Raw genomic sequence first — 26223 nt, 5'->3', positions numbered from 1 at the left:
ATAAAATAATAATTATTATTAATTGCACAATAATATTGTACTATATTTTTTGTATTTTTTGGACAAAAATAATGATAAATTTATTCATTAAATTCATATATATATATATATATATATATATATATATATATTCACTCAATAATAATAATAATAATAATAATAATAATAATAATAATAATAATAATAATAAAATTACTAGAGATTATTTTACAAGAAATTTAAAGTTAAAATCATTTGATATATTTGTATTTAATATAATCAAAAGACGGCGTATGTAAAAAATATATATATGTTTGTATTAAAAAATATGTATTAAAAGAAAATATTTTAATTTGGATTAATATTAAATACATATTTTTTTAATACAAACATTTTTTTAAATATTACATTTTTTGATTATATTAAATATAAAAATATCAAATAGTTTTAACCTTGAATTTCTTATAAAATAATCTCTAATAATTTTATTGATTATTATTATTATTAATTAAAATCATTTGATATTTTTGTATTTAATATAATTAAAAGATGTATTATTATTATTAATTACATAATAATTATTATACCATGATTTTTTGTATTTTTTAGATAAAAATAATGATTTATTCATTAGATTCTTATATATGTATTTATATATATATATAGTCACTTAATAATAATAATAATAATAAATAAAACTATTAGAGATTATTTTACAAGAAATTCAAGGTTAAAATTATTTGATATTTTTATATTTAATATAATCAAAAGATGTAATATTTTAAAAAAATGTTTGTATTAAAAAAATATGTATTTAATATTAATCTAAATTAAAATATTTTCTTTTAATACATATTTTTTAATACAAACATATATATATATTTTTTACCAAGGACATCTTTTGATTATATTAAATACAAAAATATCAAATGATTTTAACTTTAAATTTCTTGTAAAATAATCTCTACTAATTTTATTATTGTTATTATTATTATTATTATTATTATTATTATTATTATTATTATTATTGAGTGACACTATATATATATATAAGAATTTAATAAATAAATTTATCATTATTTTTGTCCAAAAAATACAAAAAATATAGTACACTATTATTGTGTAATTAATAATAATAATTATTTTATTTTATTTTATTTTTGAACGGGGGACTATTATGTATAACAAAGAGAAACGTTGGGGATTGATTTGTACATTAGTTTTTCTTGGGGACTAAAATGTCCGTTTTTAAAATCTCTGGGGACTGATCTGGGTAATTACACTGCCGAAAAATGAACTGGGGACTGATTTGTCTGCCGGAGTAAAACCTTGGAGATTAATCTGTGTATTAATTTTCTTTGGGGACTAAAATGTTCGATTCTGAAATCCTCAGGACTGATTTGGGTAATTACTCTAATAATAATAATAATTATTATTATTATTATGAGTTGAAGCAAAGGTAGAAGAAAACAAGTGAGAAGGTAAGTGAATATGGAACATGTAGAAGATGACAAGTCACAAATCAATAATTTAGACAAATAAAATAGGAGGATATAGCCATGTTGTGTAGGTTAACTTTTGCTGCGTTTGTTTGATGAGACACAGACACTAATACATAGACACGGTGGTACATGTCCATCGTTTGTTTGCTAAGACACAGATTTTCGAAGGACACGGTGACACACAAACATACATAAAATACATGTATTTGGTGTCCTTCAAAAAAGATGAGACACGGAGACACATTGATGAGACACAAATATTTACTCTTTTATCCTTAGTAATTTACTCTTGTCCTTATTCCATTGGTGATAATATAAGGGTAAAATTGATATTTTGTTTATATTGTGTGTCTTGTTCAATATCACCAAACACAATAAAAAATTTGTGTATCTTTGTGTATATATCTCTTTGTGTATTTGTGTCTGTGTCCATGTATTTGAAAGACAATAAACAAACGCAGCCTTTAGGGACAGAACAACAACATAACTCTAAAGATAAAGCACCAGTTTCAGGGCTGCTCATCAAGGAATGAACATTATTGCTAAAAGAAAAAGTAGAAAAACAGTGTCTTGAACTCTTGATTATGATATTGATTGTTTGCAGTTGGCATTGTAGCTCCTCGTGTTCATGTGGTTAAGCAACTCCATTTTAAGATTTTCTTGTCTTTCCTTTTCCTCTCAATCTAACTGATCATTATTTATGAATTATATTGGAAACAAATACGTGTGGACTTGCTTGTCACCACTCACCACAATTGATCATAATAGTATGGAATTGATCATAATACATTCCACTAATTCTCGTATTATATTTACTATTTTCATTGACTAACTAATTGAATATCCAGTATAATTAAGTAATGTTTTTATTTTGGGATTGACTGCTGTAACTTATTAATACTATCTGTTAGATATTAACTAGGACTTGGCTAATAAAATTATGAAAACATTGCTTTTATATATATATATATATATATATATATATATATATATATATATATAACTAGCACTTAGCTAATATGTTTTCTGTTACTAACTAAAAATGTTTTTATGATAAAACATACAAAATTTGAGTTTTTATATATTATTTATTAAATTAAAGTAAAAAATTTAAAAGTTTATATTAATAATAATCTTAACAGTTAAATGTTGGAATAAATTGTTTTATAATCATAAAAAATTATATATCATAGTGCGAAAGCATACCTTTATTCATAGAAATTAGAAATTAAAAATTAATGGAAGAGTTGTCTCAATCTTTCTCAACCAAAATCTTCTGTATCCTTAATAAAGCGGTTGGATTGCAACTCTTCTGATGGAAAAATAGTTGCTGAGACAGTTTTGGTATATTGAAAATTGAAACCCTGAAGTCACTATTTATATTTGAACATGACATCTATTAAACCCTAAAGTCCAAATAAAAATAATATCTAAAGCTCATAAAGATAATATCTGGTTTTATTCTCGTCTAATTCCAAATCAAAAGTAATTATGATTTATTTAATTTAGCATTTATAACAATAAATGAGATCACCATTATATAAGTCATTTAATTTAAAATAGCATTTGTGATTATAATTAATATATGTATTGCTCACAAACAAATTAGGAAATTAAATAATTTCCTAACAATCTCTCACTTGGGCTATACATATATTTTTCCAAGGTTTTAAAAACTGAACCAGTCATCGAACTGCTCTAGCTACTGGTTCACTGGTTTATAGGTTCAACCGGTTGAATTGTGGTTGAACGGTAAAAACCGTTTTATAATAAAATAATAAATAAAATATAAATAAACAAAGTGATACTACATAGTGGTACTACATTTGTATCGGCCTTCTTGGTAGTAAGACAGACATGAACTTCAACTCTCTCTGCATAATAGTACTACATAGTTTTACATAATCATTTTGACTCTCATACAATGAAATTCTGGAATAAAATGAGTTATTAATGAAGGTAAAATTGATACAAAAAGTGTGTTGTACCTTTGATTTCTTTGATGTGCTTTGTTTTGATTTTCTTAATCGAATGATTGTCTTAAACCAATTGCTTGAACCCATGCTTGATTCCTGAGAAGCAAGAAATTAGAGTTAGTTTCAAAATCCAACATTAAAACTAAAGAAAATAACATTAACTTGCAATCGATTTATCAGGACATGGACAGCAACTCGCACAGACTTGAAAGGTTTGCTTTTCATATATGCTTCCTATTGAAACTAATGAGATTTACAATGGAACAAATATTATTAAACAGCAAGTTTATTTCTAACCTATTGAATTACCCAAAAAAAATCACAGTACAAAAATTTTCATTCAAAAATAGTACACAAACACAGCAGAGCATCCGGTGCTAACCAAGAATCAAATAATCATTCAACAAAAACACAAAACATTCAATAATCATTCAATAATTTTTGAATAGATCATAAAAAACCAAATTTAGGGGAGGGTTTGGTGCAGAAAATGCTTTTTTCCCTCAATTTTTTAAAGTACTTTTTTTAACCCAACAACAAGTAACAACAACAAAGTTCAGTCCAGTAAACAAAGCAAAATTAGTTCAGTAATCAGTAAACAAGCAAGGACTACGGTTTCAGAGTTCATCATGTCACACTTCAGTTCACAGTTTCACACTACACAGTTCAAAGAAAAATAAAATAGGGAGACATAGTTCACAGTTTCAGAGTTCATCATGGCACACTTCAGTAACTTCAGTTCACAGAGCTTCACAAAATCAAACAACTACTCAATCAAGCTCATCAGAGAGACAGAGACATGCAACAGTTATTCAATCAAACAATCATATCTAAAAAAATTACCTGGAACTCTGGAAGCTCGACGGCGCCTTCAACAGAACATGCAATAGGGAGAGTAGGAGACAGCAACGCCGAGTGACCAAGCAGTGGTGGAGCACCTTTGAAGGAACGACGGCTGCTGTGCGATGGAGGAGGCTGTTCGAAGGAACGACGGTTGCTGCGTGGCGGAGGTGGCTGGTCGAAGGAACGACGGTTGCTGCGCAATTAGATGGCTGTTCGAAGGAACGGCGTCGGCGGCACGACGCGGTGGCTGGACAGAGGTGAGGGACGACCGGACGATGAGAACCTCTGACCCCTGTCGTGTGAGATTCAGAGAGGCGTTCTTCTCACTTCTAAAGCTCGATGAGAAGGGGACTCAAGAATCACGATCGAATTAGGGATTTAGGGCTTCAGAGGCTGAAACGGCAACGTTTTGCTGGCCAGCCAAAAAATCGGCTGGGTCACGGTTCGATTTGATCGACCGGTTACTGACCGGTTCACCGGTTCAATTTTGGTTTTTAAATTCTGCGGTTTTGCTGTTTAACTGAATCGTTTTCTTGTGTGATTCACGGTTCAACCAGTTCGACCGGCCGGTCCGAACCGATTTTCAGAACCTTGATTTTTTCTTGAGATAATCACATCTTATAAACTTTATGCGCACATCTGAATACTATTTCTCTTATTACTTTAACAATTTGGTCCGTCTCATATATTAGATATGGAATTACCGCAACTTTTATCATATTAATGTCGTGACTGAACCACGATAATCACCATCCTAATATATTTAACATAGATCAAATTCGGATGAGTAATATAGAAATTACATGCCAAGTGATCTCATGCATGTCTATTTCTAGTTGGTTCAACTTTAAAACTTTATTGAGATCAAACACAAAACAAATATTACAAAATACCACCAAAAGTCATACAGGTTGACACCTCTACTACACAAGCGAAACACATAAATATCCAGATACTAAAAGTAACAATATCAGTTAATCCTAATAAAGACACCATTACTTGAAACCCACTTATTGTCGTCAACACCATACTTCATTAGAAAATCATTCCAATTCCTATCAAATGCTTCTTTTGTAAAAAAGTTCCAAACAACATGACTCATCTCATGTTTAATTTCTTCGTGTCACTTATCCCATTTCTGTAAAATCTTCTTTATAATATGCCAAATACACCACCCTTGAATTGTTGTGGGCATACAAGTCTCAATAGCCCTTTGTATTGATGCACATTGATTGGTAATAATACCTTTTGGAGCATTTTCTCCCATACAACAAAACTAATATTTAAATGATTATTTGAATGATTGAATATCCTCGTTTTTCATCAAAGCACATCTCAGAAGTGTTGACTGATTGTGGTGATTCACACCAACAAAAGAATCAAAAACCAAATTATACCTGAAGACAACAACACAGAAACAAATCATGTATACACCAAAAAAAGATATCATATACACCAAGAGCAGTTTCGAAAAACACATAAACTAGAATAGTAAATTATCTGTTTGTATTGTAAGTGGTATCGATTGAAATAACATCTCCAAAATACTCACAAGCAGCTCTGCTTCTTGCATTAGCCCAAAAAGCAATCTTAATTGACTGATCAACCTCAAGTTCAAGTTCGAAAAGAAATTATGATTCTTCTCTTTCATTGTTAATAAGTATTTTTCAAATTCTTTTGCATCCTCTAGTTCCAAAATATCATGCACTTCTCTCGTAATGTAATTTTTTACATCTTTTTCAATAAAACTTAATTCACGATGACCCCCTGCTGTTGCAATAAATGATTGATATGTTTTGCTTGGTTTGATTCCAGCTTCGTCGTTATTCTCAATTGTACAGCGTACAAACATGCTTAATTGTCTGTGTTATTTAAGTATCTCTGCTTGATTTGGACACACAAATATGAATGATGCAACACAACCTTCGAAATGATCCAAACACCAATGTCCTTCAATACATGTATATAAATTCTTGCAAGACAATTTAATCGAGTTGAGGGATTTGTCTTCTAAGTTGGAGATATATTCGATTTTCATTTTTCCTCTCTGCTACATATAATCAATTGGTTCTTAATTTCATTTTCCTTCTTATTTGTGTTCCGAATTTTCGTAGAAAAACCTACAAGTTTAGAATAATCTTTGTAGAATTTTCCAACTTTATCAAACGTGTTAAAAGTCATCCTAACCTTTGGCACAAGCTGCTCATCAACATCTCACAGAAACTGAAAATACACGGAAAGCATTTCCAAAATAAACTAATTTATAATTCTGAAATTGGGAATGAAACAGATTCATCAAAATAATAATTCAGATTCAAAACTCTTGCATTACATTCAAATTCAAATCATCAATCATAAACAATAATTTTCACAAACAAAAATAAATTATTCAACTACAGATTCATAAACTACTAACGAACTACATTAACTAGATTTGAGCCACATCTCAGCAAGTTGATTCGATTCAAAACAATAATACAATTTGTCATGGTTCAATTGACAGTCTGAACTTGAAAATACACCGAAAGTATTTCCAAAATAAACTAATTTATAATTCTAAATACACTGAAACTGAGAATGAAACAGATCCATCAAAATAATAATTCAGATTCAGAATTCCTACATTACATTCAAATTCAAACCATCAACCATAAACAGCAATCTTCACAAACAAAAACAAAATTATTCAACTACTAATGAACTACATTAACTAGATTCGAACCACACCTCAACCACTTGATTCAATTCAAAACAATAATCCAATTTCCCCTAGTTCAATTGACAGTCTGAACTTGAATTATTCATTGTCTTCAAAAACAAAATACCTGTTCAAAGCTGATTTTATTGCTTGATTTCAAAAAATGTGATCCAAATATTCAAATAAGATAAAAGAGCATTGATATTGAACGAAGAAAACATAGAAAATAAAGAGAACATAGAAAACACAAAAATAGAAGAGAACGCAAAGAACGCAGAAAACACAGTTATATATATTAACGCGTTAAGTCAAAAGTTTATTAGAGATAGTGGCACGTAGAAGTGAATTAGATTAAAACTACTTGATTAGACTTAATTGGTTAAATAACTTAAATTTAGTTGGTTAAATAACTTAGATGTAGAGATTATTGTATTTTTATTAGGTCTTCACTTATGAATTTTATCAATTTAGTTACTCTTAAATAATAAGAGGTTTTTATCAATTTAGTTACTCTTAAATAATAAGATTGTTACGTCGTGAGCATTATATATTGTCAATTAATAGTAGAAATTCACATTTGATAAAAAGATTCACATTTAATAATTCCATATCAATAGAAAATAGTTAATATTTCGATATAAAATACATAATATATATTAGACTAAATGCCCTTTCCGGTCCCTAATTATTTGTCCGATGGACTTCCCACCCCCTAAGAAATCTAAAAACCCAAATCCATCCCTATCTACTTTGATACATGTACGTTCCAATCCCTATCTACTTTGAGTAAATGCCTTTCCGATCCCTAGTAATGTCCTTTTCGGTCCCTAATCATGGACTGGAACGTACATATATCAAAGTAGATAGGGACTGATTTGGGTTTTTAGATTTTTTTAAGGGGTGAAAAATCCATCGAACAAATAGTTAAAGACCGAAAAGGACATTTACTCTATATATTAGTGTAGTGGTTACCAGAGTTAATATTTTCCAGTGAGTTCTTTTAATAAGCAGTAACTAGTTGATGAAGTCACTGATAGTCTTTTTTTTTTTAACAAGCTATTGTGGATGGCATGATTCAATTCTGTGGATATCTAGATTGTAGATTGACGTTGATATCGAATCCAAGATAAAGAAAGATAGAAATGTGAATCAAGCTAAGCAAGTGCAACATCCTTGCATATATAATTGCCATTATAGCTGATTTCAGCTCAATTTCCAGGTTTTTTCAAACACAGAAAAAAACTAAAAAAGAGTCATATGACTAATGCTATAATCAATAATCACATAATTAAACATTTGCTTTCAGAGAGCACCATGTTTTTTACAATGCTGAAAAATTACTTATTAATCATTAATAGAGTATAGAGATATTAGTATATAATAGTGAGTTAGTTAAATTGTGGAATGAATAACAAGAATTGGTTATGCTGTTATCTTGTTACTGCAACTGGGTTGTTATTGCTATAAATGGCATACTGCAATACTCTTGTAACGGAGCTTAATGCACTTTTCAATTTCATATCCTTTTGTTTCTATGAGTCTTCTCTCAATCCTTTCATGGTATCATAGAGCCAGGTTGTGAATCCATGGCTTCTATCATTCCCACCCAATCAAATCCTCCCACCAACATTTTTTCTGCACCTGTTCTTAAAGAACTTACTGAAGATACATTCAAAACGTGGAATCAATTAGCCTTACATGTTATTCATGCTAACAGGTTGGGCTCTCATCTCAGCCAAGATCAGATTCCTCCTCAATATGCGAATGATGCTGCGCACCTTGCCGGTACTGAATCTGAAGCATTCAAGGATTGGATCACCAAAGATCACTATTTGTTTACATGGTTACTCACCTCCATTGATTCTTCCTTCAAGAATCGCATGTTGGACTGTACCTACGCTTATCAAGTCTGGAATAATATTCAAGAATATTTTGCCAAGATCTCCAAGATCAAGATTCAACAGTTGAAAGCACAACTCAAACTGGTTCAAAAGCACGGTCTTTCGGCTACCGAGTATTTGAAGAAAATTCGCACAATCGTTGATGCTTTAGCTGCAAATGGATTTGTTCTCTCTGTTGAAGATCATATTTCAGCAATTACTGATGGTTTGACCGAGGATTATGCCTTGTATCTCTCTAGTGTCATGACCAAATCGGACTCTTTAACACTCATGGAAGCTGAAGCTCTTTTACTGGGTCATGAAGACATGCTCACAAGATTCAGAAAGTCTGATCTCTCTCAATTTCAAGCTCACTACACTCAAGCCTCTTATCCACCAAGAAGATCTCCTGCTACTTTTAACAATGGAGGCCGAAGAGGAAGAGGTTTTCGTGGAGCACGTGGAGGTCGCACCTTCAATTCCAATTTTCGACTCCAATGCCAGGTGTGTGGTCGCATGGGACACACTGCCTTGAATTGTTTTCATCGGTTCAATCAAGCATACCAGGCTTCCTCCTCACCTTCTCAATCATCCTCAGCTCCACAATCTCCTCTGCCACCTCCATCGACTTATCATCAACCTCAAGCTTACCTAGCCACACCTTCAGTTCTATCTGACTCTACATGGCTCCCAGACACTGGTGCGAGCCATCACATCTCCCCTGATCCGAATAATCTTCTTCAGCCCTCAGCTTATCAAGGCTCTGACCAGATTCTCGTAGGTAATGGCTCAGGTAGTGCAATTTCCTCTATTGGCCACTCTTATTTAATTAATCTTGAGACTAAACAATGTTTCATTCTTGATCACTTAATTCATTCTCCTGACATTGCAAGAAATCTCATCAGTGTTCACAAATTTGCTTGTGACAATGCTTGTTATTTTGAATTTCATCCTAATGAATGCTTTGTTAAATCTCAGGCCTCCAAGAACGTTCTTCTCAAAGGGAGATCTAATCATGGAATTTATGAATTTGAGAATGTTGCAGTAGTTCAATCTAGGCCTAATGATACTTCTTCTTCTTCGTCTGTTACGAGTGCTCCAAGTACTTTTCTTGCTCAATCAGATTCTTATAATCTATGGCATCAAAGGCTTGGTCATTGTGCTTCTAAAACTACTATAGCTGTAATGAATAAATGTCATGTTCCTATTAATATCAATTCAATGAATTCTGGTTTGTGTGCCTCTTGTTGCAAAGCTAAGATGCATCTATTACCTTTCTCTACTGATTCTTATAATTTTCATGCTCCATTAGATATGATTTATTCTGATATTTGGGGACCCTCTCCTATTACTTCCTTTAATGGTTTCAATTATTATATTTCTTTCATTGATGCATATACCAGATACACATCTGTTTTTCTTCTAAATTCAAAGTCTCAAGCTTTTCAAGCCTTTTTACAATTTCAAGCAAATATAGAAAGACATACTGGTCTCAAAATCAAAGCACTACAAACTGATCATGGCCGAGAATACCTTTCTACATCTTTCACTCAATATCTAGCTTCTCAAGGCATTACACATCGTTTTTCATGCCCTTATACACACCAACAGAATGGAAGAGCTGAGAGAAAATATAGGCATATTACTGAAATTGGTTTAGCCATGTTGGCTGCTGCATCACTTCCCTTGTTACATTGGGATGATGCATTCCTCTCAGCCACTTACATAATCAATAGATTACCTTCCTCTAATACTAAGAACTTGTCTCCTTATGAACTTTTACACAATCATAGCCCTGATTATTCTTTTTTAAAAGTGTTTGGATGTGCCTGTTATCCTTGTTTGAAGCCTTATACCTCTCATAAATTTGATTTTAAATCTGATTTATCAGTATTCTTAGGTTATGCTCCAAACCATAAGGGATACAAGTGTCTTACCAAGAGTGGTAAGGTGATAATTACTCGTCATGTTCTCTTTGATGAACATAAATTTCCCTATACTGATCTCTTTTCTAACACCAATCTTCCTCTTGTTAAAACTCAATTTCCTCATACTATCCTTCCTTTTCCAATTTTAACATCCTCCCCCTCTTATACCTCAGATTCTATTTCTCATGATCCATCATTATCTTCTTCTTCTAATGGTGGTTGTATACAAATTCAAAATGTTCCTTCATCTAATAATGCTTTACCCTCAAATTCTTCACCAGCATTTGTTTCAGACACCACTACATCTCTGCAGCCTGCTCATAATGTTTCCTCCCAAAGCGATTTTTCAACTGTCACTACAGACAATATTCCTATTTCTGGGATTGAGATACAACTTGGTGCTAATTCTAATGTTACTCCTACCACTAATTCTCATCCTATGATCACCAGATCAAAATCTGGTGTATCAAAGCCTACCTCTTTTTCTGTTATCACTACAACCTCTTCTTCCACTGACTTGATTAATCAACCCCCTACTACAGTTTCTCAAGCCTTGAATTCTACCCATTGGAAACAAGCAATGCTGGATGAATTACAAGCTCTATATAACACTAAAACATGGTCTGTTGTACCAGCTCCATCTCATGCTAAGGTCATTGGTTGTAGATGGATATTCACCATCAAAAGGCATCCTAATGGCGAGATTCTGAAATATAAGGCTCGTCTTGTGGCGAAAGGTAATCATCAAATCGAAGGTATCGATTTTGATCAGGTTTTTGCACCAGTGATCAAGCCTCCTACAGTTCGAATTATTTTAACCCTTGCTCTATCTTATAAATGGCAAATTAAACAACTCGATTTTAACAATGCATTTCTTAATGGTGACTTAACTGAGCTTGTTTACATGAAGCAACCCCCTGGGTTTCACCAAGGTAATAATCTACAGGTTTGTCAATTACATAAATCACTCTATGGTTTGAAGCAAGCGCCCAGATCTTGGTTTCTCAAGCTTGCTGCCACTTTGGCTAAATTTGGGTTCACTAAGACACGGTCTGATCATTGTCTGTTTATGAAACACTCGGGTAATCTTAAACTTTACATATTAGTCTATGTTGATGATATATTGATAACTGGAAATGACTCTCAGGCTATTCAAAGTACTATCACAGATTTAAATCAGATTTTTTCTTTAAAGGACCTTGGTGAGTTTAGTTATTTTTTAGGCATTGAAGCTCATAAATCACATACTGGTTCTTATCATTTATCACAAACAAAATACATTCAGGATGTGTTATCGAAGGCTGGTATGGTAGACTCTAAAGGAGTGCCAACACCTATGGTAACTACAATGAAATTAACAAAACAAGGCACTGATTATTTTCATAACCCAACTTTATATCGATCTATTGTTGGTTCCCTGCAATACGCTACTATTACACGCCCTGATATTGCTTATTCAGTGAACAAGGTTAGCCAATATATGCAAGCTCCTCTTATGTCACATTGGAAGTGTGTAAAGAGGATCCTACGCTACCTTGCTGGAACAGCAAATCAGGGGATTCTATTTCATCCTAGTACTGATTTAAGGTTATTTGCTTTCTCAGATTCTGATTGGGGGTCAGACTTGGATGATCGACGATCCACTTGCGGTTTTTGCATTTATCTTGGCTCAAATGTGATCTCCTGGTCCAGTAGAAAGCAAGCTTCCGTAAGTAGAAGTAGTACAGAGGCAGAATATCGGGGTCTTGCAGCATGTGATTCTGAGCTCATTTGGGTGCTTCACTTGCTTGAGGAACTTCAAGTCAACATCTCAGCCACTCCAATACTATATTGTGACAATATTAGTGCAGTTTTGTTAGCTGAAAATCCGATTCTCCACAGTAGGACTAAGCATTTTGAGTTAGATCTTCACTTCGTGCGAGAAAGAGTGAACCGCAAGCAGCTTAGTGTTGTTCATATCAGTGCCACTGATCAAGTGGCTGATATCTTTACTAAGCCATTACCTCTAGAATTCTTTGACAAATTTAAAAAAAACTTAAAGTAACTCCTCGATGGTGACTTTAAGTTTGAGGGGGGCTAATAGAGTATAGAGATATTAGTATATAATAGTGAGTTAGTTAAATTGTGGAATGAATAACAAGAATTGGTTATGCTGTTATCTTGTTACTGCAACTGGGTTGTTATTGCTATAAATGGCATACTGCAATACTCTTGTAACGGAGCTTAATGCACTTTTCAATTTCATATCCTTTTGTTTCTATGAGTCTTCTCTCAATCCTTTCAATCATTATTTTAACGTTGTAAAAACAGTGCCACCCCGTCAAAAACTCACTAAATTGCATTAGCTTGAAAAAAAAAAAGAGAATGTCAAAATATAACCAAAGACATGATCATGCACAGCACCAATCACAACTACATTTAGGCTAAGATTTTCACATGAGATCTTGGTTCACACGCATGCCTTGTATCCTTCGCAAGAGGGAGTATTCTTGGCAGTTGAGTCTTTTAGGTAGCGTTTGGTTACTGAGACACAGACACTGAGACATAGACACAGTGGTACACGGTGACACATGTCTGCTGTTTGGTTTGGTGAGACACAGATTTTCGAAGGACACGGGAGGACACAGATGGACACGGAGACACTAAATTTGTGTACCTCCAATTTGGTGAGACACTGAGACACAACTTGTGAGACACTAATTTTTTACTCTTTTACCCTTATTGAGTTTTTAAAATTTGTCTTCTTATCTTTCTAAATCTTTTTTTTCTCTTTCTCTTTTAGATTCTACAACTAAATTTACTTTTCTATTTTTTTCCAAAAAATATTTGTACATTTAATTTTTTTTATTTATTTAAATTTTGATTAATCTTTGATAAATTCTGAACTTTAATTTTCTATTTTTTTTCAAGAACAATTATATATTTAATATTTAAATGATAATTTAAGATGGTATTAGAAGAAATAAAAAATTATTAGAAGAAATAAAAATTTAATGGTGATGGCATGCATTGTTTGGGATAATAGATGTATTGTAATAGTGGTAAAACTTGTGGTTGAATGAAGGGTAATTTAGTCTTTTTTAAATATATGTGTCTTATTTCTTATTTTTGCCAAACACAATACATAGACACAAATATTTTATGTCCATGTCTTTAATGTCTGTGTCTCTGTGTCTATGTCTCATCAAATACATCAACCAAACGGAGCCTTACTGCACGGTTCTAACTCTACACGAGGAAATCAAAGAGTGGCACTTACAATAGAGCAATCAGCTATCTACAATAAAAATCACAAGCATGCACAGTAAACTAAATTCACTTACTAAACCACAAATAACCTGTTTAACTATAAAAACTAATTTTTCTTTAATCAATAATCAGCTCACAAAAAGTTATTCAATACTACTAAAATTATATCTACTTAAATAGTGACATTACATCCTATCATTAACTGTGTCTGAATTTCAGGGCAAATTGCTTAACATTTCTTTCAACTTTGAACATACTTTAATCACCAACAACCAGATTAGAAAGGAAGAGACTCATCTCAAAAACTATGAAACACAAATCAAACTTCAACCAAAAACATTGTGAGTTCTGACAGATTTTTAGCAAGCTAAAAAAAGATTCATCACGTTCAAATATTCAATGCATTTTCTGATCTCATTATCCACAATTAAAAGAAAATGAGCAAAGCAGAATCAGTTTACAAATACAACTACACTAGAAAATATGACTTTGCTGATTTTACAAATATGAGTAAGTTAGAGATATGACACATATAATCACAAAAAAAGAGCAATAGTCACAATACAAAAGTTAAAGTTCTTACTTATAGCCTGCGAGGACCTTGGGGAGAAGTGAGAAGAGAGAGAAGGTCTTCTCAGCACCCTTGGGCAGGCTTGGAGAGAAACAAGTATGAAACTGGGCCAATCAGGACATGGACAATTTCAACACCAAGCTGAGCAAAAGAAAATAGATACTCAATCATAATGTTAATAATTTGATATGCATAAACACGTGAAAAAGCTAAGAATTGTGTTTTGAACATAATGATCCACCCAAGTGGCAAGACAAGGTCCGATACAAGAATCAAGAACAATTTCCAATTCAACTTAATGAATGAATATTAAATAGAATAAAAGTAAAAAAAAAAAACTTACTAGTTGTTACCTCTGATGCAAACCATGTTGGAGCAAGGTATACGCCACTCCAATTGCAAGCACAACAGTGGACAAGGCAAGACCACCCAGCAGCGAGGCGAGATACAGCGAGGAGCAGAGTATTAGCGATGGCTCATGGTGAGAGCAGAGAACGAGCAACAGCGCAGGGCAAGGAGCAGAGAACCAGCATCAGCGCAGAGTGATCTGAAAGTGTGGTGCGGCGTCGGTAGAAGGAGGCAAGAACCCTCAGAGCCAAATGTCTCTTCTCTTTGAAAAAATGCTTATAAGGGATGGGGAACATTTTGGAAACTAAAAATATGAAGGGGAAATGTCTAATTATCAATTCTTCCGAGAATAAAAAAACGGGGTTCCATTCATAAATATTTTTAGGATGGTTAACGTAACGAATCCGTGGCCAGATAATTATGGTCAATTGTTCATCTTAAACCAAACAAATCATTGTCGGACATTTATTAAATCCAAAGCACAGTATCATGTTTTAGATCAGATACATAACTTAAAAATAAAAAGAATGACAGACTAAAACAGAGCAGAGAGTTTCAACCCTGTGTTTTCTCAAGGAGGCAAATGAACTAAGAATTCATTCATAAAAGTCAGTTTGCACTTGGAAGACTTCAATTATAAAGAAAAAAAATTCTTAGGATGGAAAAAAAGAAACGAATTTAACCATATATACTTCTGCAACACACACAAACACAAGTAACCTAGAGATAACATTTTAAACAAAATCTTTTTCAATAAAGGGCAATAATTTCCACTTTTCTACATCAAATTATAACTATACGATAGCGTGAATATGCAATGCTAACCCCACAAAAAAAGAACCGTTCTCTAAATCTGAAAAACAACCAAACAAATCCACATCCACCCCTAGAACACAACAAGCAACGAAAATAGAGTGTAGATCAAGAAACACGCATACGCTATCAAGCCACGGTGTTCCTCGCCGCCATCCGCAAGCAAAACGATGAGACCCGTCGAAGCCCTGGTCGCCCACAGCACGAAAACCGAAGCGGTAACAATCGCCACGATCCCTCCCTGAGGCAGGAATAGCGACATGGCCGAGTAGATCACCACCGGCAACATGCAGTAACCAACCACGCTGGTGCACGTGTGAAGGTCCAAGTTACCGGCTCGACCGGCAAGCATGTTAAAAACGACGTACAAGAAGATCGAAGAGACCACGATCCAGCCAAGAATCACGCCGAATTGGATTTTCCCGGCGAGTAACTGGAAGAGGCAAAACGACATGTAGAGAAGGATCGGTCCGGATAGATCGGAATCCTTGTGGACGGTGTGGTTCACGCGGAACGGGTTCAGAACGGATCGGATCTTGCTCCAGATTTGTTCAGGGTGGATCCCGAGCTCATCGAGGAGTGGTTCCTCGTCGTCGAAGTTGGCGGAGCCGCCCACGGTGCCGGGTCCGGAGTAGATTGGGCCAGATGAGGTGGACGCTGCGGCGGAGCCTATGTCAAAGGACATGAAGGGGATGCCGGAGTTTGGCTGGAAGGGCGGCGCAGCCATGCGTCGCTGCTGGATGTTTGGACCTCCTGCGGTGGGATTCCCGGCCTGTGGGAAGGCCACCGGCGGAACCTTGAACTCTTTAGCCATTGAAATTAGGGTTTTGAGAATTGCTGGCTGAAAGAAACACAAACCTTTTAGCTTTTACACAGTAATCTACACCTATGTCTTTATTCTCAGAGACTTCAGTAAAAAACTCTGCTCAATTACAACGTTAACCCCATCCTATGCTGGAGCACAATATATATTCTTTTCTCTGTTTCTTTTTTCCTGGCAATTTAAATTTTTTTTTATATTTTAAATGTACTAAAAATAATTTAAAAATTTTGCTAACCAATGATAGGCACTTGTTAAAATTACTAATTAGAAAAAAAAATTAATTTTTATTTTATTTACTAGATATTTATTAAAAATTACTAATTTTTTTACTAATGATAATCTTGAGATAATACTCAATTTGATCCTTTAATTTACACTTACTTACATGCAAATTTTAATTTAGCCTGTAAAATTTTAATTGACTCTCTTTAATCCCTGTTAGATTATGTAACACGACCTCGTTTTTGTTTTCCTTCTAAAACAAGTAATCATGCATCGTTTTTGGGCTATTTAAACGCCAAAATCAAAACATTATTATTTTACAAGTTCTACATGGCATTTGATTCTCTGTATCAACGCTTTATTAACATTTTTGTACCAGAAATTATCAGACGTCTGTCATGTTTGCAAAATTTAAAAACTAAAAAAGACAATTAAAATTTTAAAAACTAAATTGAGGCTTATATATAGGATTTGGATCCTCTAAATTTTGAATTTCACTTTAAAGAGTAAAGTTTGATCTCTTACTTTTAATGATTTTTCTCTCATATTTTCTCTTGATCCTTTTATGAAATAAATGGTGAGAGATCAAACTTTACTCTTTAAAATAAAATTTAAAATTTAAAGAATTCAAATTCTATATATAAATTTAGAGACTAAATTAAATATTAACTCTAATAATCTTAAATAAATGGCTTAAAATTTAATGCCTTATCTTTTTCCAAAGCAATATTTAATCATGTGTGAACTCATGCTACTATATTCCAATTTTTGTACAAGACACTAAGACACACTGAAATTCAATTCATCTTTACCAAATATAAACATATCTTGTGGGATGTAGTTTATGGTAGCCACAAGTTTTGGTGTCTATGGTGGCTATGAATTTTATAAAATGATATTTTTAATCAAATAAAATAAAAAATTGAAGCACATTTCAGTTTTATTAATAAATAATGATATATTTATGAGTGTAAATAAAAGAAAAAAATTAGATCATTTATCATATTTCTTGACAAAAAAAATAATCTATCGTTTTCTCTCATCGTCGAAAATGAAGTCGCTACCAATGCCCAAAATTTAAAAAATGATAGTATCTAAAAATACTTACATTGCATTAATATTTCATTATCTACTTATACTTTTCTTTTTTGTAATTAATAAATTTAAATTTCACTTTACTAATATTAAAATTTAATTAATAACAGTAACTTTAGACTTCAAAATTTTTATTGCAGAATAAAATGATTATTTTAATTAAAAATAAAAGATATAAATAATTATTTATTAACGTGAGAAAAAAAATTAATGCAATGTAAGTATTTTTAGATACTATCATTTTTTAAATTTTGGGCATTGGTAGCGATTTCATTTCCGACGACGAGAAAAAACAATAAATCATTTTTTTGTCAAAAAATATGATAAATGGTCTAATTTTTTTCTTTTATTTACATTCATAAACATGTCATTATTTATTAATAAAACTAAAACGTGCTTTAATTTTTCATTTTATTTAGTTGAAAATATCATTTTGTAAAGTCCATAACCACCATAGACACCAAAACTTGTGGCCACCATAGACTACATCTATATCGTCATAATTGTTTTCCCACTTTCAGATTTTAATGCAAATTTTAAAAACATCTATTTACTAGAAATTATATACATTTAAGACGCAAATCAAACCATTTCGCAAGTGCAAACATGCAATGCAAGCATTACTTATATTTACACGAGCAAAGATTCAAGATTCCTCTACAATCTACATGTTTCCTTTCTTTCACTACAATGAACGCACCCCATTCCCAACTCACAAAAAAGGACAAAACTTTATAATGAAATTGGACAACTATGCTCTTGTCCAAGTGGGTGTTTCACCGTCCTATCTTGTAATCTATAATCAACTTCGGTTGGAGGTCACCCACGCATAATGGTCGATAAAATCAGCTAGCGATCGCTGAATCAGGTTCGGAAATACAGGACGATCAACCATATTTACGGTGGGAGTACCACTTAGCCAAAATGAGAGGTCAAAAACCTTAAAAGCAGTAAAAACAAGCCACAATTTCCTAAAATCACCTCTTAGACACTCCTACGCTACCCTAGAATTTAAGCTAAACTCAGGAAAAATTCAGTGGCACCCCCTCTAAAAGAAGAAGCAGCAAAAGCAAGCAAAAATTCAGGTATGCATGAGAAAAAACACACAGAGAAAATACAAAAGAATAGGGGTGGCAAGCGGGGAAGCCCGCCCCGCCTAATGAGGCGGTCCCAAAATTCTAGCCCGCCCCACCTAACGGCTGGCTGGCGGGTCGGCGGGCTAAGCCCGCCAAATAACCTTTTTTTTTACTTTTAACTATTAAATAATATATATAAAGGCATAAAAAGATCTCTCCTATTTTTTACTTTTAACTATTATAATTTCTAAAAGTATAAACAAATTATAATTTTTATATTTACAAACATTAAAATTTTTGTAATTATAAATATATAATAAATATAATTATAAACCAAGTTTTCATCCAAAACATAATTATAAATATTGTTTTCAAAACAAAATAAAGATAATAAAAAACATAATTATAAATATTGTCTCTAAAACAAAATAAATATAATCCAAAATACTCAATTTTCATCTTCATTCTCTTGTAAGTTGGGTTGGGGGGAGTTGGATTTTAGTAAAAAAATTTGTAAAAATATCCCTTGCTAAAAAAATTTCAAGCCCGGCGGGAAAGCCCGCCCCGCCCCGCCAAAACCCGCAGTTTAAGCGGTGCGGGTTAGGCGGGCTTTTACTATTTGGCGGTCCCAATTTTCCAGCCCAGTCCACTTTTTTTGGCGGGTTACGCGGGCCGGCTCGGCGGGTTTAGGCCCGTTTGCCACCCCTACAAAAGGAACACTGAAAGGAAATCAGAAAGCAAGGAAAACCATAAACAACGTACCAGAAAAATACAGAATCTGCAAAAGTTGAGGGAAGAATCTAAAAGAAAAAAAGAACACTGAAAGCACGAACATAATCGAAGCAGCAGAGAGTAGAAGCAGCGACAGTGTGCAAAAATAGGAGAAGAAGAAAAGAAAAATGAAGTCATAAGGGAGTTATAAAATAAAAGGGGCAAAAGGCGTAACCGTCGAGGACGAGCGCCAAAGGACAGGGGCATAATCGCCACTTCAAGCGAATTTCAAATCAAGAAATAATGGGCATTTAATGCCTAGCACAGAAGCCAAGGAGATAGCGCCAAGGCAGAGACGAAAGGGCCACGCGTGGGGAACACGAACGGTACCGACGAGCTCCCGAAAAGAAAAGTACATTCCGACTCGACGAGTAAGTCAAACGCGCCTAGCCACGAGCTCCAAACCTCGAGACTATCGCGTTGGGGGCACTGTTACGGACTCGCATGGTCCAGACCCAATTACCCGGCGGGTCGGGAACCCCGCCTCCGGCCCAAGCTCGAATCATCTTGATAGGGAAACCCGACGGGTCGGCCCCCCGCTCCCGACCCGAAGTCCAAACGACTTGCCACCACGGCTTAAGTCCGCAACCAGCAAACCAATCGGGTCGGTATCCTCGGGGCAACACCCGAACTCCCAACCCGGTAGCTGGAACGACCTGCACCTCCCACGTGGACTGAGACAGCTCATAGAAGCTTCCTGTCCAGTGGATTAGGTCATTCATGGGCCCGCCCAACAACGGTATATAAGGGGAGAGGTCAGCACTCCCCCCGGGTACGTAACGCCTTACCTAATTTGGCTGCCATCTCGTACGGACACTGACTTGATCGTCGGAGTGTCTTTGTAGGTGGCCATCCCCTCCTCAACCACTCCACCTCCGACGTCCCTGGCACGCGATTCACACCTCACCGCCTACTCCAAGTCAACCCAGGGTCTCGCTCATTCACCCCCTATCACCACCCGACCCGACGAGCACCCGAGGTCTTAAGGTAACGAACAGTGACTATCTAAGTGTCTTGGAATATATAATGCAAAAATACTTGGTGTCTATTATAAACTATGGATACATTGTCTATAATTCAATGCTTCTTTTGTTGTCACTATTTTTTTACTCTGTATCATATTTATGTGCATATTAAATAGTAAAGGAACAATATTCATTGAAAAAAAATTAAACATATAATATATTTTCATTGCATTTAAAATAAACAAGAAACTTCTGAGTTATATAGACTATTACATTCTCATGACAACCATAATTTCTACACCTTTATATATAAGACGGCAACAATCAAAACACCAAATATCAATATCAACATCATTTGCATCTTGTTTTGCTTCTTTATAGTGTCTTTCATTTTACCAAGTTGCTCTTGGACCGAACTGAGCTCATCACACAACCTTTTCACACAAGCATCTATTTGTCCACTCTCCACATTTAATTTCTCTAGATCTACATTTAATCTCTCTATCTTTCTTTCTTGTCCTTCTAATTCTTTGACCCTTTCAAACTCTTGTTGGAATCCACTAATCCATCATCACTAGAAATTTTTTTTTCATCAATCTACTAAAAAAACTTGTATCTCCTGTTAGGATAAGAAATGAATCTTCTGTTTGAATTTTTTGATGTATTTAAATTTCGGAGAATGAGAGTGTCTTCACAAAAGCAACGAACCCTCATTTCTTTTTGCTTCAACCATCTATTCTTCTATCTTTTTCATCATCAATCCACTCGAATAACTTGTATTTTGGCATTCTCCCACAACCAACATATTTTCTTCTATGGTTTGCTACTGCCAAAGAAGACATGACAGCAACTGTCTCGCCACAAAAACAAAGACATCTCTTTCTTATGAGGGTTTTGGAGCTACAAATTTTTGAAGATAAGTGACTTTCATCCATGAATATTCAGAGTATGAGAAGTAAACTGAGGAGAAAAAGGGTTAGGAAGAGACGAAGAGAGTCAGAACTTAGAACTCTACTAAGTGTGAGTGATTTGTAAAGGATAAATAATGGGTATAATGGTCAATTTACCCATCCTTAATGCTTTTTGTAACGTTTACTATCAACAGAGACTTAATTGAAAAAAAATTGATACAAGACTAATCGAAAAGAAAAAAAATATAGAAACCTAATTGAAAATTTGGTGAAACTATAGGGATCAATAGAGTAATTAAACATTAAATTATATTATATCTAAATTGATTTAATTTGATCTAAATAGTAATAAATTGTATCTCTTTTATTTTATAAATCGATCAAAATCACAGTATTGTTTTAATTGTAAATTTTTTGAAATAATATATATTTTTTTAAATTTTATATATCTCGTTTATCGTATAAACAAGATGTAAGCAATTTTAATTCGTATAAACAAAATATGTAAAGAAAATAGAAATGAATAAATATGTTACAAATTACGTAAATAAAATATTTAAATTATTTATTTATAAAAAAATATTTAAATTATTTATTTATTAAAAAATCCCAGCAATGACAATATTTAATTAAAAACAAACAAAACAAATAAATAAAATAAAAATAATAATATTAAATGAATTAAAAAAAACCCACGTCAATAATTAATCTGTAAGATGCGCCAGCAGCAGCTATTGGCCACCATAACCACCGCCATCGCCACCATGAGTCCCCCTTGTCCTCCACCTCCACCGCCACCAAAACCCAAATCTACGCCGATTTCCGGCGCGTGCAGCTGCAAGCACTCACCGTCGGCGACTCTGGACCTTCTCATTCTCATATTAGTGCTCTTCTCTGGCGCGTTCCTCCTCTCATCGTATTTCTCCTACATCTTCAACTCCCTCTCCCTCCTCCTCGCGCAATCGGCGCCTAACCTCCACCAGCTCCCGATCTCGTGGCTGCTAGGGTTCTTCACCTTCTTCGGCGTCTCGATCGTGATCGTCGATTTCTGGTGCGGCGCGCGATCCAGGAAGTGCCGGGCGCCGGGCTGCAAGGGCCTCAAGAAGGCGATGGAGTTCGATTTGCAGCTGCAGACGGAGGAGAACCTCCGTTGCGGCGCCTCCGATGAGATTGACAGGCTGCCATGGAAGGGCGGCAGGGAAGGCAATCCTGACTACGAGTGCCTTCGGTCTGAGCTCAGGAAGATGGCTCCCGCCAACGGACGAGCCGTCTTACTCTTCCGAGCGCGTTGCGGCTGCCCCATTGCCAAGCTCGAAGGTTGGGGCCCCAAGAAAGGAAAGCGCCATAAGAAGTCAGTTCTTCTCCCCTCTTTTGATTTGTTCAATTTATGAATTTTCTGTGTTTTCTGTCCTATTTCAATGTGACTAGTGTTGTTTGTTTTTATAAGTGGTTCACTTTTTTATTGGTTGGGACTTTATCAATTTGCATGAATTATCTTGAGTCATTGAAGATGTAATCTGATTATGCCTCTTTGAATGGAGAATTGTTGCTCTGGCTGCTGCATTGTGCTGTGTTTCTGAGTTCTGGTTGATATCTTAGCCGTTAGGCGTAGAAGCTATCACCCTTTATCTGGTTTTCCATTCGGTTGTAGCTCAAGTTTAAGATTTATCCCCTTTGGTATAATAGCAAGTTAGCAACTCCATGTATGCATCTGTAGACTCTGCTGAACTTGGCTTAGTTCACAAGTCACAACCACCTTTGAGTCTATACCTCTTTCCACAGAGTTTCATTTCCTAAATCGCCATTAAGTGACGTCCCTCTCGCCGTCATATTTCTATTATCCCTGGGAAAGAGAGTTGTCAGTAAGAATACAGTGTTCACTCTTCATATGCAAGATTGCCTGTGATTTTCTCCCTATCACTATAGTATGAGCTTCCTTTGAGTTTAGGATTTCATTGACAGTAATCTTAATGCCTTTATCTGAGGGTCTAAAAGTTTGAGGAGTTTCTAAGCAGTCCATACCTGTTGTATACCTGACAAAATAAAACTTGTAGGAGCCTTTATTAGACATTCCAAATATTATTGGGGTTGTTCGAGTGTTTCTGCTACTTCTATGTTCCAGTGCCAGCAATTTTTTGGGTTGGAAACGTTTTTATTGGGTGTTTTAAGTGTGTTTAATTTTGACTTACTCTGTTTCTTACTTCATCAATTTCTTATAACCTTAATACTGAAAAACATGTGAAATCTTTGGAGTTTCCTGGGAGATAACTCATTTGATTTCAAAGTGAGCATGCAGTTGCTAGTTGCGGTATACTAAAGTTTATGACATCAGTTGTTAGACTGTGTTGAGTTTTGAAATAAGGGGCAGGTTTAGACTAGAATAGCATGTAGTTACGGTTCTAAGTTGAAGGAATGTAGTTTTGAACCTAGTGATTGCGTTCCAGGCTTTAGTACATATTTGTAAATGAAACATGTAATTACCTATATACGAATGTTTGAGGTCGTTGGTACATATATGTATAAATGATAGAATTAATTACCAACGCATGAATTTTTGTAGGTCTGAATTCATACTTCCATTAATCTGGAATATATTTTAGCAAACAGATGCCCTCGACCTGATCAGGATTCAGGACAATTTGATAGCATAATTTAAAATGTATGGATCATCTGTAAGATGTTGAATGCAAATACTGCAGTAAACAATTGAGACTTTATAGGCTTGACCGCTTGAGCATAAGATATATACAGTGGAAAACATTACCGGGAAAAAAATAATTTCTCTTTTCCTCGGGGAAAAAAAAATGACGACAGAAACCAGGAAACACAATAGAAATGAGAAAGAAAAATGTAAAAAACCATGAAGTTGATTGTCAGGTGAAGAACTGTTCTAGTTGAATAATGCATTAATAATTCAATCTATGATCAATAATTATGCTAGTATTCTTCTGGTTCAGAGAACTTTAGACTTGGCTTACCTAGTTACTGTGTCTGCGAGGCTTAGGTGGATGGTCAGAGAATAAATACCATATTTCCCAGATTGGGAAGAAGAAAAACTGTTCTGTTTTGAACCCTACATCTTTTTATCAAATTCTGGGTTAGATATTCTCAGTTCTCAATGTGTTATTTCGTTCTTGTCTGAATGAAAACTTGCTGGTGACATGGTCGCTTGATATTATGGTTGAGAGTAAGTAGTAAGCATAAGTTTGTTAACCAAAAGTTTGAACCTCCAACTGTGTTTCCCTTGTTCAACAATTTTCAACGCCGAAATAGGGTGTAAGCTTTATGCTTTATGGATCAATTGAAACACAGATAATTTCCACACTTATGATCTCCCTAGTCCCTACTTGCATCATCTGAATTTTTTTGCAGTATTTTGCTGTGAACTTTATTGTAAATATCTCTCTCGCTGTCGTATGCATTCAATTCTCTCATACTGTCCTGCCTAAATTTCTGTTAACCCACAAAATCTGAAGTGCATCATGCATTCACGTAGAAAATAGAAGTGGAAACTGACCTTGCCAATGATTCATGAATTATTTCACAATTGCATTAGCTACCCATCTAGTAGTTAAAATTTGTTGCAATTTATGACTTGAATGAGTTCTTTGAAATTCTATTTTGGTGCTTCCCTGACACAATAATTTTAATGACACGAGCAGATCCCTACAGAATGCGACTGTTAATGGAAAAGGAGATCATCGCTGATACACTGTGGTGTGGTGTGGTGTATCCATCACCGGCATCTCAATATATATCATTACCAGCTCAATGTTCAATGTTTCACTATTTACTTGGAGACTTGTTCACAATCAGAATCAATTTTTTGTTAAGGAAAAAAGAAAAGTTTATAATCTGATATTTTAGTATTACCCGTCCTTCCTTATGTCTGAACTATATCTATATATCTATCTAGGCTAGGGGTCTCTCATCTTTGGAAGGATCATACAAAATTAACTGCAATATAATAAATATTGGATTCATCATCGTTGACCCCTTTCCTTGGCTTTACTTATCCACAAGTTGCTGATCCTAAACTTGTTCATCCCTTGGTTTGCTCCTTTGACGAAAATATGGTTTCGGGGTATGATTTGAAACATTGTTTGGACTGTAAAACAAACATGTTTTAAATTTAAATCAGATGCTTGATTACGCTGGTCTATACAATTGGTTGTGTACATACATGGAACTTTCCTAGGAATGTTCACTCCAATTTTGCTTCTGGAATAAATAATAATAATTCATCGACTTTGACTGCATATAAGAAAAATGAAAATATTGACATTCTGGAATAACAGAGTTTTCTTTAGCAGCCTTTGTTTCTATGTTATTCTTAATGTTTACTATCGATATTTCGATATATGCTTAATTTTATTGGAATTAAAAAGTTGTTAGGCTAATAACCTTCAAAAAGAAAAAAAAAAGAGAAAAAAAAAGGAATCCAGATGAATATAGGTTAACTTTGAAACTAAAATATTATCGATTAGCAATCATCATGCGAAGAACTATGTCAATATTAGTCATATCGTTGTCACTCTTCCACAAGAATCCGTCAATATCAAAAGAAAGTCAT

General features: G+C 34.2%; 2 protein-coding genes across 9 annotated transcripts; one reads left to right on the top strand and one right to left on the bottom strand.

The window, feature by feature from the left end:
* Positions 1–5913: 5913 nt before the first annotated feature.
* On the bottom strand, positions 5914–16730 carry LOC130970631 (uncharacterized). 8 transcript variants are annotated; one of them, XR_009082085.1, is made up of 4 exons: positions 15913–16730; positions 14970–15173; positions 14639–14767; positions 5914–6523 (listed from the first exon to the last, which is right to left on the bottom strand). XR_009082085.1 is itself a non-coding variant. In XM_057896789.1 (1 exon), the coding sequence occupies exon 1, from the start codon at positions 16599–16601 to the stop codon at positions 15861–15863; it is 741 nt and encodes a 246-aa protein (XP_057752772.1). In that variant the 5' UTR covers positions 16602–16730; the 3' UTR covers positions 15636–15860. The 8 variants fall into 8 exon arrangements, 1 of the variants encoding a protein (XP_057752772.1); XR_009082087.1 differs by having other exon boundaries at positions 14980–15173; XR_009082086.1 differs by lacking the exon at positions 5914–6523 and adding an exon at positions 6764–7135.
* Positions 16731–22338: 5608 nt separating this feature from the next.
* Positions 22339–26090, top strand: LOC130970620 (uncharacterized protein At5g19025-like). The gene is made up of 2 exons (XM_057896758.1): positions 22339–23001; positions 25313–26090. The coding sequence occupies exons 1-2, from the start codon at positions 22367–22369 to the stop codon at positions 25356–25358; spliced, it is 681 nt and encodes a 226-aa protein (XP_057752741.1). The 5' UTR covers positions 22339–22366; the 3' UTR covers positions 25359–26090.
* Positions 26091–26223: the final 133 nt, after the last annotated feature.

Source organism: Arachis stenosperma, chromosome 1, assembly GCF_014773155.1.
Source record: "Arachis stenosperma cultivar V10309 chromosome 1, arast.V10309.gnm1.PFL2, whole genome shotgun sequence".
Lineage (NCBI taxonomy): Eukaryota > Viridiplantae > Streptophyta > Magnoliopsida > Fabales > Fabaceae > Arachis > Arachis stenosperma.
The sequence above is the reverse complement of the archived record's forward strand: the minus strand, read 5'-3'. Positions and strand labels throughout refer to the sequence as shown.